General features: G+C 34.9%; 1 protein-coding gene across 10 annotated transcripts in view; it reads left to right on the top strand.

The window, feature by feature from the left end:
* FUT8 (fucosyltransferase 8) overlaps positions 1-14,856 on the top strand; it is a 339,974-nt gene that overhangs the window by 166,073 nt on the left and 159,045 nt on the right. For all 10 annotated transcript variants that reach the window (XM_060095987.1, XM_060095982.1, XM_060095985.1 and 7 more), the window contains one exon: positions 10,955-11,383. In XM_060095987.1, the coding sequence (XP_059951970.1) occupies positions 11,181-11,383 (203 nt within the window). In that variant the 5' untranslated portion in view covers positions 10,955-11,180. The remainder of the gene's footprint in view (positions 1-10,954; positions 11,384-14,856) is intronic.

Genomic DNA, 14,856 nt, shown 5'->3' with positions numbered 1-14,856 from the left:
TTTGGAATAATTTTAGAATTACAGAAACTTTGCAAAGAAAGTACAGAGAGTTTTCATATACTTTTTGCCCAGGTTCTCCTAATGTTAACATCTTACATAGCCTGGTACATTTGTCAAAAGTAATAAATTAACAGGGTGCAATATTATTTACTAAACTACACACTGTATTTGGATTTCACCAGTTTCTCCACAGTGTCCCTTTTCTCTTCCAAGATCTAATCCTAGATACCATGTCTCCTTAGTCTTCTCTAATCTGTAACAGTTTCTTCGTTGTTTCATGTTTTTTATGACCTTGATAGTTTTGAAGAGTATATTTGGGTCAGGTATTTTGTTGGATGACCCTCAGTTTGGGATTTTTTGATATTTTTCTAATTTTTAGACTGGAATTATGGGTTTGTGGATTGAATACCACAGAGATAATGTGCCCTTCTTCAGTACCATTTAGAGTTGTTTCATCAGTGTAAAAATTTTCCCTGGAGCCCCTTGGTTAATCAGCCCTTCCTTGCAGCTTCAGTCCTTGGCAACTGCTGATCTATTTTTTCACCCTGTAGTTTTCCTTTTGCCATAATGTTAGATAAATGAATTACACAATATATATCTTTTGATTCTAGCTTTCTTCACCTAGCAAAATGCATTTAAGATTCACCCTTTTTTTTTTTAACATCTTCATTGGAGTATAATTGCTTTACAATGTTGTGTTAGTTTCTGCTGTATAACAAAGTGAATCAGCTATACGTTTACATATATCCCCATATCCCTTCCCTCTTGCATCTCCCTCCCACTCTCCCTATCCTACCCCTCTGGGTGGTCACAAAGTACCAAGCTGATCTCCCTGTGCTATGCGACTGCTTCCCACTAGCTATCTATTTTACATTTGGTAGTATATATATGTCAGTGCCACTCTCTGACTTTGTCTCAGCTTACCCTTCCCCCTCCCCGTGTCCTCATGTCCATTCTTTACATCTGCATCTTTATTCCTGTCCTGCTCCTAGGTTCTTCAGAAAAAAAAAAAATTTTTTTTTTAGATTCCATATATAAGTGTTAGCATATGGTATTTGTTTTTCTCTTTCTGACTTACTTCACACTGTGTGACAGTCTCTAGGTCCATCCACCTCACTACAAATACCTCAATTTCATTTCTTTTTATGGCTGAGTAATATTCTGTTGTATATATGTGCCACATCTTCTTTATCCATTCATCTGTCGATGGACACCTAGGTTGCTTCCATGTCCTGCCTATTGTAAATAGTGCTTCAGTGAACATTGTGGTGCATGACTCTTTTTGACTTATGGTTTTCTCAGGGTAGATTCCAAGTAGTGGGATTGTGGGGTCATGTGGTAGTTCTATTTTTACTTTTATTTTATTTATTTATTTTTTTAACATCTTTATTGGAGTATAATTGCTTTACAATGGTGTGTTGGCTTCTGCTTTATAACAGAGTGAATCAGTTATACATATACATGTATCCCCATATCTCCGCCCTCTTATATCTCCCTCCCATCCTCCCTATCCCACCCCTCTAGGTGGACACAAAGCACCAAGCTGATCTCCCTGTGCTATGTGGCTGCTTCTCACTAGCTATCTGTTTTGCATTTGGTAGTGTATGTATGTCCTTGCCACTCTCTCACTTCATCCCAGCTTGCCCTTCCCCTCCCCGTGTCCTCAAGTCCATTCTCTGCGTCTGCGTCTTTATTGCTGTCCTGCCACTAGGTTCTTCAGAACCTTTTTTTTTTTAGTTTCCATATATATATGTTAGCACATGGTATTTTTTTTTCCTCTTTCTGACTCACTTCACTCTGTTTGACAGTCTCTAGGCCCATCCACCACACTACAAATAACTCAATTTCGTTTCTTTTTATGGCTGAGTAATATTTCATTGTATATATGTGCCACATCTTCTTTATCCATTCATCTGTCCATGGACACTTAGGTTGCTTCCATGTCCTGGCTATTGTAAGTAGAGCTGCAGTGAACATTGTGGTACATGATTCTCTTTTTTTTTTTTTTTTTTTTGTGGTATGCGGGCCTCTCACTGTTGTGGCCTCTCCCGTTGCGGAGCACAGGCTCCGGATGCACAGGCTCAGCGGCCATGACTCATGAGCCCAGCCGCTCCACGGCATGTGCGATCTTCCCGGACCGGGGCATGAACTGGACTCTCAACCACTGTGCCACCAGGGAAGCCCACATGATTCTTTTTGAATTATGGTTTTCTCAGGGTACATGCCCAGTAGTGGGATTGCTGGGTCATATGGTAGTTCTATTTTTAGTTTTTAAGGAATCTCCATACTATTCTCCATAGTGGCTCTATCAATTTGCATTCCCACCAACAGTGCAAGAGAGTTCCCTTTTCTCCACACCCTCTCTAGCATTTATTGTTTGTGGAGTTTTTGATGATGGCCATTCTAACCAGTGTGGGGTGATACCTCATTGTAGTTTTGATTTGCATTTCTCTAATAATTAGTGATGTTGAGCATCCTTTCATGTGTTTGTTGGCAATCTGTATATCTTCTTTGGAGAAATGTCTATTTAGGTCTTCTGCCCATTTTTGGATTGAGTTGTTTGTTTTTTTGATATTGAGCTGCATGAGCTGCTTGTATATTTTGGAGTTTAATCCTTTGTCAGTTGCTTCATTTGCAAATATTTTCTCCCATTCTGAGGGTTGTCTTTTCGTCTTGTTTATGGTTTCCTTTGCCGTGCAAAAGCTTTTAAGTTTCATTAGATCCCATTTGTTTATTTTTGTTTTTAATTGCGTTACTCTAGGAGGTGGGTCAAAAAGTATCTTGCTGTGATTTATGTCATAGAGTGTTCTGCTTATGTTTTCCTCTAAGAGTTTTATAGTGTCTGGCCTTATATTTAGGTCTTTAATTCATTTTGAGTTTATTTTTGTTTATGGTGTTAGGGAGTGTTCTAATTTCATTCTTTTACATGTAGCTGTCCCAGCACCACTTATTGAAGAGGCTATCTTTTCTCCATTGTATATTCTTGCCTCTTTTCTCAAAGATAAGGTGACCATATGTGTGTGGATTTATCTCTGGGCTCTTTATAAGGTTCACCTATTTTGTTGAGTGGGCCAATAGTTTGTTCCTTTTTATTGCTGAGTAGTAGTCCTTTGTTTTTGATACATGATCATTTGTTTTGATAAATGAATGTTCTCATTCACCTGTTGAAGACCATGTTGATTTTTCCTCCAATTTTTGTCTATATATAAAGCTGCTATAAACATTTGTGTATCAGTTTTTGTGGGAACATGAGCTTTCATTTTTCTTGACATGATACCTAGGTAGGAGCGGGAATCCTGGGCAAGTGTATTTTTAACTTTGAAACCTAAAACTAAAACTTCTTAAGGCAAATGTAGGAGAAAATATATGTGACCTTGGATTGACATTGAATTTTTAGATATAATACTCAAACCACTATTAAAAAAACCCAAATCTATTAAAAAACATTATAATTTTTTTATATTCTGTCAAAAAATTAATTTTTTTTTTTGCTGTATGCAAGACACTGTTAAGAGAATGCAAAGGCAAGTCACAGAGTGGGAAAAAATATTTGAAAAGTCACACATCTGATTATAGACATGTATCAAGAATATATAAAGAACTCTTAAATCTCAAAAGTAAACAATGTAATATAGAAATGGACAAAACATCTCAATAGACATTTCACCAGAGAAACTGTATGGTTGGCAGATAAGCACATGAATAGATGATCACATGCTTAATGTCATTTGTTATTAGAGAAATTGAGTGCAAATGGAAACCAGATTGAACCACTACACAACTATCAGAATTGCTTTAAAAAAAATTGAAGATACCAAATGCTGGAGAAATTGTAGAGCAACAGGAACACTCATTTGTTCCTGGTAACAATTCAGGATGATGCAGCTTCTTTGGAATACTGTTTGACCTTTCCTTATTATAAGTGTATGTTTTCCATATGACCCAGCAATCCCAATCCTAGGTATTTACCCAAGTTAAATGAAAGCTTACAGAAACCTGCTCTTGTTTTTGAAGGTATTTTCAATGGATAACAAAGTGTAGTTTTGCCGTGTTTTTTTATTTCAGCACTTTTAAAGATGTTATTCCATTGCCCACTTGCTTGTATTTTTTTCCAATAAGAAGCCCCCTGAAACTCTTTTTAACACCTATGTATTCTCCCCCACCCCACCGTGACTAATCTTCTCCTCCAAATTATGGTTTTATTTGTATTTTAAAATACTTTGGAAATTCTTTATATGCCCGTGACTAAGCTAGTTTTCAATGTACATTACTTCAGGTTTGAGACAGGTTTTGTTCTGAGAAGTCCTTTTTCAAGCTGAATGCTAAAATGGGGAATGCCGGTACATTTCCAAAGCTGATTAATGTAAATTGTTTTCTTGCTAATGTTGATGGGTGACTTTTATTAGAGTTTTAGCTCCTGAACAGTTTTTAGTTCACGATGATACTTACTGTAATGTGCTGTGACTGTGCTGAAAGCTGTCGAACACTGTAATATCTGAAGTGCTGTAAACAGTGGTTGCTTTAAAAATTTACTTTTTTATCAACCTCCTTCAGATTTTTTTCTTCCTGGATAATTTTCTTTTTGGGTAATTTTTCTAAGTTGACATATATTAGTTTCAGGTGTAAAACACAGTGATTTGATATATATATATATATATATATATATATATATATAGTTAAATTATCACTATAATAAATCTAGTTAACATGTCACCATATATAGTTGTAATTTTTTTCTTGTGATCAGGATATTTTCTATTTGTCTTCAAATTCACCTAACTTTTCCTCTGCAGTGTCTAATTTGCTATTAATCATTTCCAGAGAATTTTTTTTTTTTCTTTTTGCAGTATGTGGGCCTCTCACTGTTGTGGCCTCTCCCGTTGCGGAGCACAGGCTCCGGATGCGAAGGCCCAGCAGCCATGGCTCACGGGCCCAGCCGCTCCGCGGCATATGGGGTCCTCCCAGACCGGGGCACGAACCCGTATCCCCTGCATCGGCAGGCGGACTCTTAACCACTGCGCCACCAGGGAGGCCCCAGAGAATTTTTTAATTTTTAGATTTTTAAAAAATTATAGATGTTACCTTTTTGTTAGTTTTTATTTCTTTTAATCAATGTATTCATTTTTAAACACTTAAATCCTAACACATATTTGTAGTAATTGTTTTAGTGTCCTTATCTGCTATTATCATCATCTCTGTCTTCTGGGTCTGTTTTAAATTGACTGATTTTCTTCTTAGTTATGGGCCACATTTTCCTACTTGTTGGCATCATAGTTAAAAAATACATATTTCTGGAAAAGTAATTCATAATTTCTTCAACCATGTTTCTATTGATGGGCAATTATGTTTTTTCCAGTTTGGAACTATTGCAAACAGCGTTGTAATGAATACCCTTGTGATATGTTTTGTTCATGTGTTAAAATGCATAAATTCCTGCTAGTTGAGTTTCTCATCAAAGGGAATGTTTATGCAAATATTTGACATATAATGCTATATTTCCCTTTGCATAGGGTATACATATTTATATTACTTAAATAAGTACTGAATTAGTTTTAAGTTTAGAGGACAATCTTCTAATGAACATGGTTCACAGCAGAACAGGTCAGGCTCTTAGTCATTTGATTCTGTAGCACGTTGTCACAGATTCCATCTTTTGGCCTTATCATTAAAGTGAAGCCACTTGAATGTGATTCTTGGAAATATCATTTTCGCATAGTCAGATGCTAAAAGAAGTAGCTATTGGTCATTTTCTTATATGTTAGGTATAAGAAAAGTCAGTTTGATAGTGTTGTAAATGGTACTGCATTTTGTTGTCATGGTTGTTGCTTCTAATAGAATGATTACACTATTTCTAAGAAAGTAATTAGGTGATATAGTTTATATTTGATTTCTACTGAATTACTCAGAATGTTAGTTGTTGCAAGAAGAGGCTTTTCTGGGGCTTGTTTTAGTGACTTCCCTTTGTGATTAGAATCCACTAGAATATTACCTCTTGAGGGCAGAAATTTTGTCTGTCTTGTTTTTGCAGAGACTTAAAACTCCTGAGGTAGTGGACTACTGCTGCCTTATTCTTGGTTTGGGGCTTGGAGTGGAGTGTATTCTCGTCCACCCTTAGCCTTTAGCAGGTTTTTGGATGCCTGCATCACCGGATGATCTCTTTCCATGTTCTTTGTAAGTTTTGATTAGTTGCTGGACAGTGTGAACTTTATATTGTTGAGTATCTGTATGTTATTGTCTTTCTTTAAAGAATGTTGAGTTTATTTTGATAAGCATTAATTTACTTTTGGATCACCTTTAGCTTGTTTTTGTAGCTTGTTTTTAAGTTTTGTTATGGATCTTGTTAGCATGGCCTTTATTCTGTGACTGGAGTCATTAGACTGGTCTCATGAGCAGATCTGGGCTACAGCCCTTGAGCTAAGAATGGATTTTACATTTTTAAAGGGTCGTAAAGAAACAAGAAACAAGAAAAAAAACAAAGAATATGTGACTTTTCTAGTTTATATGTGAGGACAAATCTAATACCAGTTATTCTTTCATGGTTAGAAGTAGAAGTCTGTTTAGTAAACATTAATAGAAATGCTTTCAGACTTTTGGTATAATATATAACTAATAATTATACTTTTACCAAATCTCTTATTTGCTATAAATTGAGTTTAGTTTTTATAGTATTTGTAAGAGATATTAGCAGGATATTAAGAAACTGTAATTAAGATTCATTTCTGTCCTGCATCTTGGATGCCTACTCTGTGCCCCAGACTTTGTACAGCTTGCTGGGGACAGACAGAATAATACATGAATTGAAGACCAGGTACTCAGCCTAGTAGGGAACTAGACATGTGTATTATCTATTGCTGCATAACAAATTACCCTAAGACTAAGTAGCTTAAAAAACATTTATTATCTGTTGGTCTGGAATTGGGCCGTGGCTTAGCTGGGTCTTCTGGCTCAGGGTCTTTCAAAAACCTGAAATTAAAATGTGAACCAAGGTACAGTGGCGTGGTCCAGGCTTGACTGATGGAGGATCCATTTCCAAGTTCACTCACATGGTTGTTGGCAGGAATCAGTTCCTTTCCACATGGGCCTCTTCATAGGGCAGCTCACAGTGTGGTAGCTTATATCTCTTGTAACCTTATCTCAGAAGTGAAATCCTATCATTTTCGCTGTCTTCTGTTGTATATAAGTAAGTCACTAGGTCCAGCCCACACTTGGAGGAGGAGATTACATAACAGCACGAATATGGGACACAGGGATCATTGACAGCCATTTTAGAAACTGCCTATAATAACATATGGTATATAAATTATATAAAATATTATAATTGTGTCTTAAAATAATGTTACAGTATTAATATGTATGACATAATAACAGTTTGCCACTGGTGTGCTAAGTGCTTCCCACAGATTATTTTATTTAAGCCTCTCCCAGTATTTGGTGGGAGAGGTAGTATGTAATATATCCATTTTACATATAAGGAAATTGAAGCTCAGTGAGGTTACCTAACTATGATATAGCAGAACCAAGGCTCTAGTTCAGACTTTGCTGATTCTAGCACCCATATTTTTAATCTGCATATTTTGTCAGCATTAAAATATAATTACCTTTTATTGGGCACCTCTTATGTGCCAAGCCTTATAAATGCTTTATTCATGTAAGCCTCATAATAACTCCATTAAAGCTCCTGATCTTACTGATGATGTACTTTAGATTCCAGATTCAAGAAATTACTTTGAAAAATTACATATTTTTTTACATATTTTTTTTGTTTCAGAGACATTAAACAATATAACCCAGAGTCTCTGTAAATACCAAAAGAAATGAATCATTTAAATACCTATTACTTTAAAAAAGTGGTATTGCTAATTAAATAAATTTGCAGAAGGAAACCTGACACATTTCAATCCATTTACTGTTCTGCAGATGAAGGGTAGTATGTGAATCTCAAACAGGAATGAATTTGTAAATACTTGAAAAGAAAACAACCTACTCAGAAGAAATCTTAGCAAATACTACTATATAAATTTTAGTCAGAAATTAGCTCATGTAGTTAATGTTGAAATATTTTTACTAATAAATTTGAAGTACTTTCACTAATAAATTCATTCAGAAATAAATTGAGTGGCTTTCATATCACAGGCTGTATGTACTTCCTTCAGTTATCCCATTGTTTTTGCAAAGTGAATCTTCTAGATGAGGAAAATACGACATAGAGAATTATTTTCTCATGGCTGAAGGGTAACCATAAGATTGCTGATCTTATTGGCCTTTTAGACCAGTTTATTTTAATAATTTGAGGCTGTCTTATAAAATATATGTTGATAATAATAAATCCTAAAGTTTTGAATGATTTTATTTTCCTTATAATAGCACTGTCTCACATTCTGCATTTGTATTTGCTTTCTTAAGTGGGGCATAAAATGCAGTTGAAGCTGATAAGTTCTCAGATTCTGTGTCATGTCATATGCCATTATGACATCCTTCACTCAACTCATTCACTTATTTATTAAAAAATATTTATTACTAAGTTGTAAATACTGCTCTAAGTACTTTGGATACGTCAGTGAACAAAATGGCCAAAAATCATGAAGTTTACATTTTAGCAGGCATGGTTCAAAAATAAACAGTAAACATAATAGGTAAGTAAGTAAGTAAGCAGGCATTCATTATGGATAAGGAAGAAATTCTATACCTGCTCTTTTAAACCATGCTAAGGAAAATTACATAGAAAACTACTTGGTTTTCAGCTTGGCTTATTTTCGTTGATCCCTTTAAAAATATTGTTTTAAGAACAACAAAATTTAGGGAAATATTCTCTCTAAAAACAGAGTTAAAATGATGCTATTAATTAAGAAAATGACCATGTTTTGCTCCTACAATAATTTCTTGCTTTATAACTCATGCATTATCAATATTGCTGCAAAATATAGTAATTTAATATCTTGGATACTTTTGATGGTGGCTTATAAAAACCCAAAGCACTTGGTATAACAAAATTTATGTTTCTCTAAACTTGTTTCTGTTCAAATTATATTATACTTTTGCTGGCTTTGAATATTAATGATAATTTCTTTGTTATAATTCTAAGTAAAATGTTACAGAACAACTTTTTCTTATTTGTTATTGAAATGATTTTTGTTTAGAAAACTCTCTGTACTTTTGTTTATCACACTTGTCTTTTTTTTTCACACTTGTCTAAGTTAACTTTTTCTATGAAGGGAAAGATTAAACATTTCTAATATCTTACTGGTGTAGCTTAGAATCAACTAGGATACATTATAGGTTCAGCATATGGTATGACAACGTTTTACAGGGTTGCATGTGTTGTCACAAACAGTATTATTAACTCAAATGTTAATACTTCTTTTGTTGACTTACTGAACTAAATCCATCCCTTAGACCATCAGAATGGATTTTTTAATTTGTTTTTTAACCAAGAATCCCAGAATGTTTGCATTTTTTCTATATAATATAAAAAGTAGACCTCACACAACTGGATCTTGTGAGATGTTGAATACCTGAGATGTTGAATAGACTTTAATTATTCTTATGTTTAGTGAATAGATGGGGTTACATGAAATTAGAGGAATAGGGTTTTGAGAAAAGATTTTGAGAAAGAGACAGAATGAACAGTGGAGTCAATAAAAAGAATGTTCTCATTAGACTTAAGAATAGATATTAAAACAAAAGACAAAACACCAAGTTTTCTTTGGATTATTACTTTATTTGGCTTTCTAACATTCTCAGTGAGTACAATTTTTTTCATTTGTTTAGTCAGTGTAAACCAGAAACAATGAGGAAAATAGTGTAGGAATAAATGGGAAGGAAGTAGAATGTTTCTGGGTCACTCCTTTGAAGAGATTTTCTTTTCTTTGAATACTTGGCCATTTAAAAGCATTTGAAATTTGAGGTTCAAAAGGAGGATAATAGTAGTCCTGTGCTCTAATTTTTGAAACTTCTTCTCCAACCTTTCTATCTAGTCTTTCATAACTGTTTTATTAGTGGTTAAGTACCCATCACATTCAGTTTTGTATATAGAAACTATTTCTTTCCTTCTCTTTTATAAGGAACTCTATGCCTGGAGATAAGACTTTTCTTATCTAGCTCTAGAATTATCAAATGGTATTAAAGTTATATCTTTGCCTACAAATTTTCTCCTTGGTGAGAAAATTGTTTTGTTTTCAAAGGAAATTCTAAGCCTAATGATGGAGAAGTGACAAATGAAACCAATAACCAAGCCTGAGAAAGCATATCCATTTTGTAGTTTAAGATGCTCCATAACTAAGATTTAACTGGTATTAGACTTGTATTGCAATTGTTGGTATTTTTAAATAAATTTGAGAAAGGAATAATCTACCATAATCCATATGAACCTTTGCTTGTGATGTTTGGAGTGGTTGCCAGCTGCTTAATGGCTGTGATAGCCTTTGCTTGGCTAATATACATGCCACTTTTAGAACTTTTCCTAAAAGTGACAATATGCCTGTCACCTGCAGAGTTAAGTGGTGTAATGGCAGCTGAGCAGTGAGATGGAGGGGGGTGGAGTTGAGATTTTGTAAGAATGAATTCACTCATGCAGAGAACATGTTTCAGTTTGAGATAATGGAAACATTAGCCCAGAATATGTAGTTGAGTACATTTTGTTTGGTTTTGAGTGGTTTTTCAAAGATACAATCTTTTAATCTCTGTATATGTGCTGTTGCACAGTGTTGTTAGAAGGAAAAGTGATGATGGCGTTTGGAGGACTTTCAGGCTTAGAGCTAATTAATGTATCTGGTACAGCCTTGATTTAATATGCAGACCTAAAAGCTTTTGCTTTTTACTTACTTTAGGCAATTACATTATTTGCCAGCTTGTTGGCTAGTCAACACCAATATGGTTCTTTTAACTCCATGAATCTCAGCATATGCCATTTTACATATCCTAAATAATTTAAATACATTTCTTATTCTTTCCACAGCATGTAGCGTCCATGAAGCACAGGACAATAAAGCTTCCTACTCATACCACCAGGAGGATCTCTTGGAAAGAGTCACCACAGGACTACCAGAGAGACTAATTTGTCTGAAGCATCATGTGTTGAAAGAACAGAAGGCTATTACCTTTGCACTCGCTAGAAACAGAGTGACGATGTTTTCAATTCCTTGAGTTCCAGGAGCCCAGGAGAGTGAGCTGAAACTCTGAAAATGCGGCCATGGACTGGTTCCTGGCGTTGGATTATGCTCATTCTTTTTGCCTGGGGGACCTTGCTATTTTATATAGGTGGTCACTTGGTACGAGATAATGACCACCCTGATCACTCTAGCCGAGAACTGTCCAAGATTTTGGCAAAGCTTGAACGCTTAAAACAGCAAAATGAAGACTTGAGACGAATGGCTGAATCTCTCCGGTAGGTTCTAAAAAACTGAGGGAAGAATGGTGAAATATTGTACTTTGTTTTTAGGTGCAAGGCTTCAGTCAGCTATTAAAAAATTCTTAATGATTTCTGTAAACTGCTATTTTTGCAAAAATTTAAATAGTAAGGTACTTTTTGTGCTAATGATATCTCTATGTATTTAACATAGAGAGTTACTCTATAATGGCAAATCTTATTTTGCATATGAATTTTAATATAGAAAAACTATGCCATTTAATTTACTTATATTTTGTTTAAAATTATCTTCAGCATTTTGATAATTTTGATAAATATGAACTTTGTATGATTTAAAGTAGTACATATTAAAATTTTCATCATGGACTATAACAAACACATAATAATTGAGAGGCTGAGTTAGTCTAACTATAACTTACTAAATGAAAACGTTCATTCTTAAATAAAACAACTGTATCTGGAATCTAGAGAATTATTATAATTGCTACTTCCAGTCTATTAAAAATGTGACATGGGGAATTCCCTGGCAGTCCAGTGGTTAGGACCCTGTGCTTTCACTGCCGGGGGCCTGGGTTCAATCCCTGGTCAGGGAACTAAGATCCCACAAGCCGTGGTGCGGCAAAAAAAAAAAAAAAAGTGACATGTATGCGTTAGAAGTCATCAACTATTGGGAAAAACAAAGCCTTTTATTTTCAGAAGCAAGTGAACATAGTGTTAAATAGATAGTCTATATTTGTTTTCAAAGTTATTGAATTTAGAAATTATCTAGTATCTTCTAATTCCTCATACTTAAATATGAAGGTGACTGTATACGTAGTGCTTGCTGTCTCTCAAAACAGAGGTCGGAGATGTGAGAAGATGAAGAGGTGAGAGTCGTCTAGAGGTGGTAATTGACTCTAAAGGAAGTTAGTGTAGAAAAAAAGCACAAATTCATTTCTTTTTGAGAAAAATATACATCGAGGAGTCGAAACTGGAAACGTTCTGTTGTGCATAGAACTTTCAGAGTAGTTGGAGAAGGAGAAGGGGAGAGAGCTGTTTTGTGGAGGCCGAGGAGCCTTCTGTGACGAAAGAATGTAGTTGGCAGTGCCATACACCCTTGGAGCCTCCCTTCCCTCACTGCCTTTCAACTCTTTATTTAGAACTCAGTTCTTTCCTTTTGTTTAGTTCCATAACTTTTTTTCACCATGATATCATTTTGATCTCTTTATGTTCTGTGGAAGGCTGTGCTAGGTATTAAGAGTTTTACTGTTTCAATGAATGAAACATCAGGCCTGTCATTTGTAGGAGTAGTAGTGCCATTCAGCAAAATACAAAGTACGCAGGAATTAGAAAGTGGACAGCTAACTTCTTGAATTTGTGTATCATTTTATTTTCTTTTTGGGGAGAGCCAGAGAGGAAGGATCATGGAGAGAGTGGTCTTTCAGTAGAGTCTTCATCATTGTTATGGGAACCAAAGATTGATAATTTGGAGGTTAGTAATCATAGCTATCATTTATTGAGGGTTTGTAAAGTGCCAGGTACTGTGCCAAGGACTTTGCATGGATTATCTCATTGAATTCCACAGCTTCCTTATGGGATGCTGGTTCTGTTTTCATAACCATTTTACAGATGAGGAATCAATGGGATATTAAGTGATTTAATTTTTCCCTAGGTCACACTTCTCACAAATGATGGAGCTTACTTTGAATCCTGGCAGTATGAGTGGAAAGCCAGGGGTCTGATGAACGGTTTTGCCTCTCTGAATAGAAACCAGAGAGACGTAAATGATTCAGAAATCTCGACTAAACATCTCATGTAGGAAAACAGCAAGAGTAGTTGATTTTGGAGTATGCTTTGTAGTAAGATCTTGTTCTACGTTATGAGAATTTTACTCCTTGAAAACATATTGCCTCTTAACAATTTAGGCTAATAAAAAATTGCTCACTTTTTTCCTAATTTTAACTTAAATATTGATAGTTCACTTGGCTTGTCTGACTGCCAAGTATTTGCTTCTATTGCATGAAGGAAAGCTTGCCTTTAATATGAGTTGTTCCTTCTGCAAAATAATCTTTGGATCTTTGAAGTCACTTTCTTTATAGTCTTTCACGTTGGCAAAAAATTAAATTCTCAACTACTATAAATGTAGAGACAACTTCTAAGAGCTGAGGCATTTAATATGTCATTCTATAACATCATAAATACAATCTGAAAGTACAGATGGAGAAAATGAGCCCACACACACACACACACACACACACAGAGAGAGACATGCACACACACACAGACACGCACACACACATGATTTCAGGAAAATATGTAAATAATTAGGGAAGAAAACCTCTTCAGGCCTTTCCATCAACTTTATTGGTAGGGCTATTTGTGTTTTATTCAAAGAGATTATTATTTTAGAGCCCCTGGCATAAAAGGAAGAGCAGTGGAGGCGCTAGTGGCATTGGTGTTCTTTTTTCCCCTTATTGTAATATTTCATACCTTTCTGTATCTTTTTTCTGTGTCTTTTTCTTATAAGAAAGTATGTTCAGAAGGTAGACTATAAAGGCTTAATTCAGATGTCTGTAAAACTAGGTCATTTCTTTGAGATATGATATGTGGATTCGAATTGGAAAGTAACCCAGAAGCCTGAAACTACAATTTTTAAGATTCAGGACAATAATTTTTAAAAGCATTTACCCAACCCTCTAGCCAGTGTTTGCTAATTTTGTTGATACTACTACAAATTTAGGAAAATAATTTGAAAATCATTACTCTGAGGGATGCAAACGTTTTAGTACGATGTATGGGAGGTTGCTGCATCTCTGTCTGTACATGTGTATCTGTATGTATATTTAATTCTGCCTTATTGATGAATAATTTCTGTATGGTAAAATACACTTGTTTTAGCATACATGTCTATGAATTTTGGCAAATCCTTATAGTCATGTAACCAGTACTACCATCAAATTATAGAAGAATTCTTTCTCCCCCCAGAATTCTGTTGTGCCCTTTTGTAGTTAAATTATCTTCTAACCTTCTGTCCCTGGCGTCCACTGATCTGTTTTCTGTCCTAAGTTTGTTTCCTGTTCCAGAATGTTATATAAATAGAATCATGCAGTAGGTAGCCTTTTGAGTCTGGCTTTTTTCATTTAGCATAATATACTTGTGATTCATCAGTGCTACTTTGTGTATTGGTAGTTCATTTTATTAAAAAAAATTTTTTTAATGATGAGCAGTATTCCACAGTAGGCATGTATCAGTCTTTTTTGTTTTTAAATGCATTCACCAGTTGAAAGATGTTATTAGTGTTTCCATTTTTTTGGCAATTATGAACAAAGCTGTTACAGACATTTGCCCTTTAAGTTTTCATGTGTAAGTGAGTTTTTATTTCTCTTGGGTAAATACCTAGGAGTGGAATTGCTGGGTCATATGTAAAGTGCATTTTAACTTTATGTAAGAAGCTGTGCAAAATGTTTTCTAGAGTACCTGTACCATTTTGCATTCCCACCCACAGTGCTTGA

Source organism: Mesoplodon densirostris, chromosome 4, assembly GCF_025265405.1.
Source record: "Mesoplodon densirostris isolate mMesDen1 chromosome 4, mMesDen1 primary haplotype, whole genome shotgun sequence".
NCBI lineage: Eukaryota > Metazoa > Chordata > Mammalia > Artiodactyla > Ziphiidae > Mesoplodon > Mesoplodon densirostris.
The sequence above is the reverse complement of the archived record's forward strand: the minus strand, read 5'-3'. Positions and strand labels throughout refer to the sequence as shown.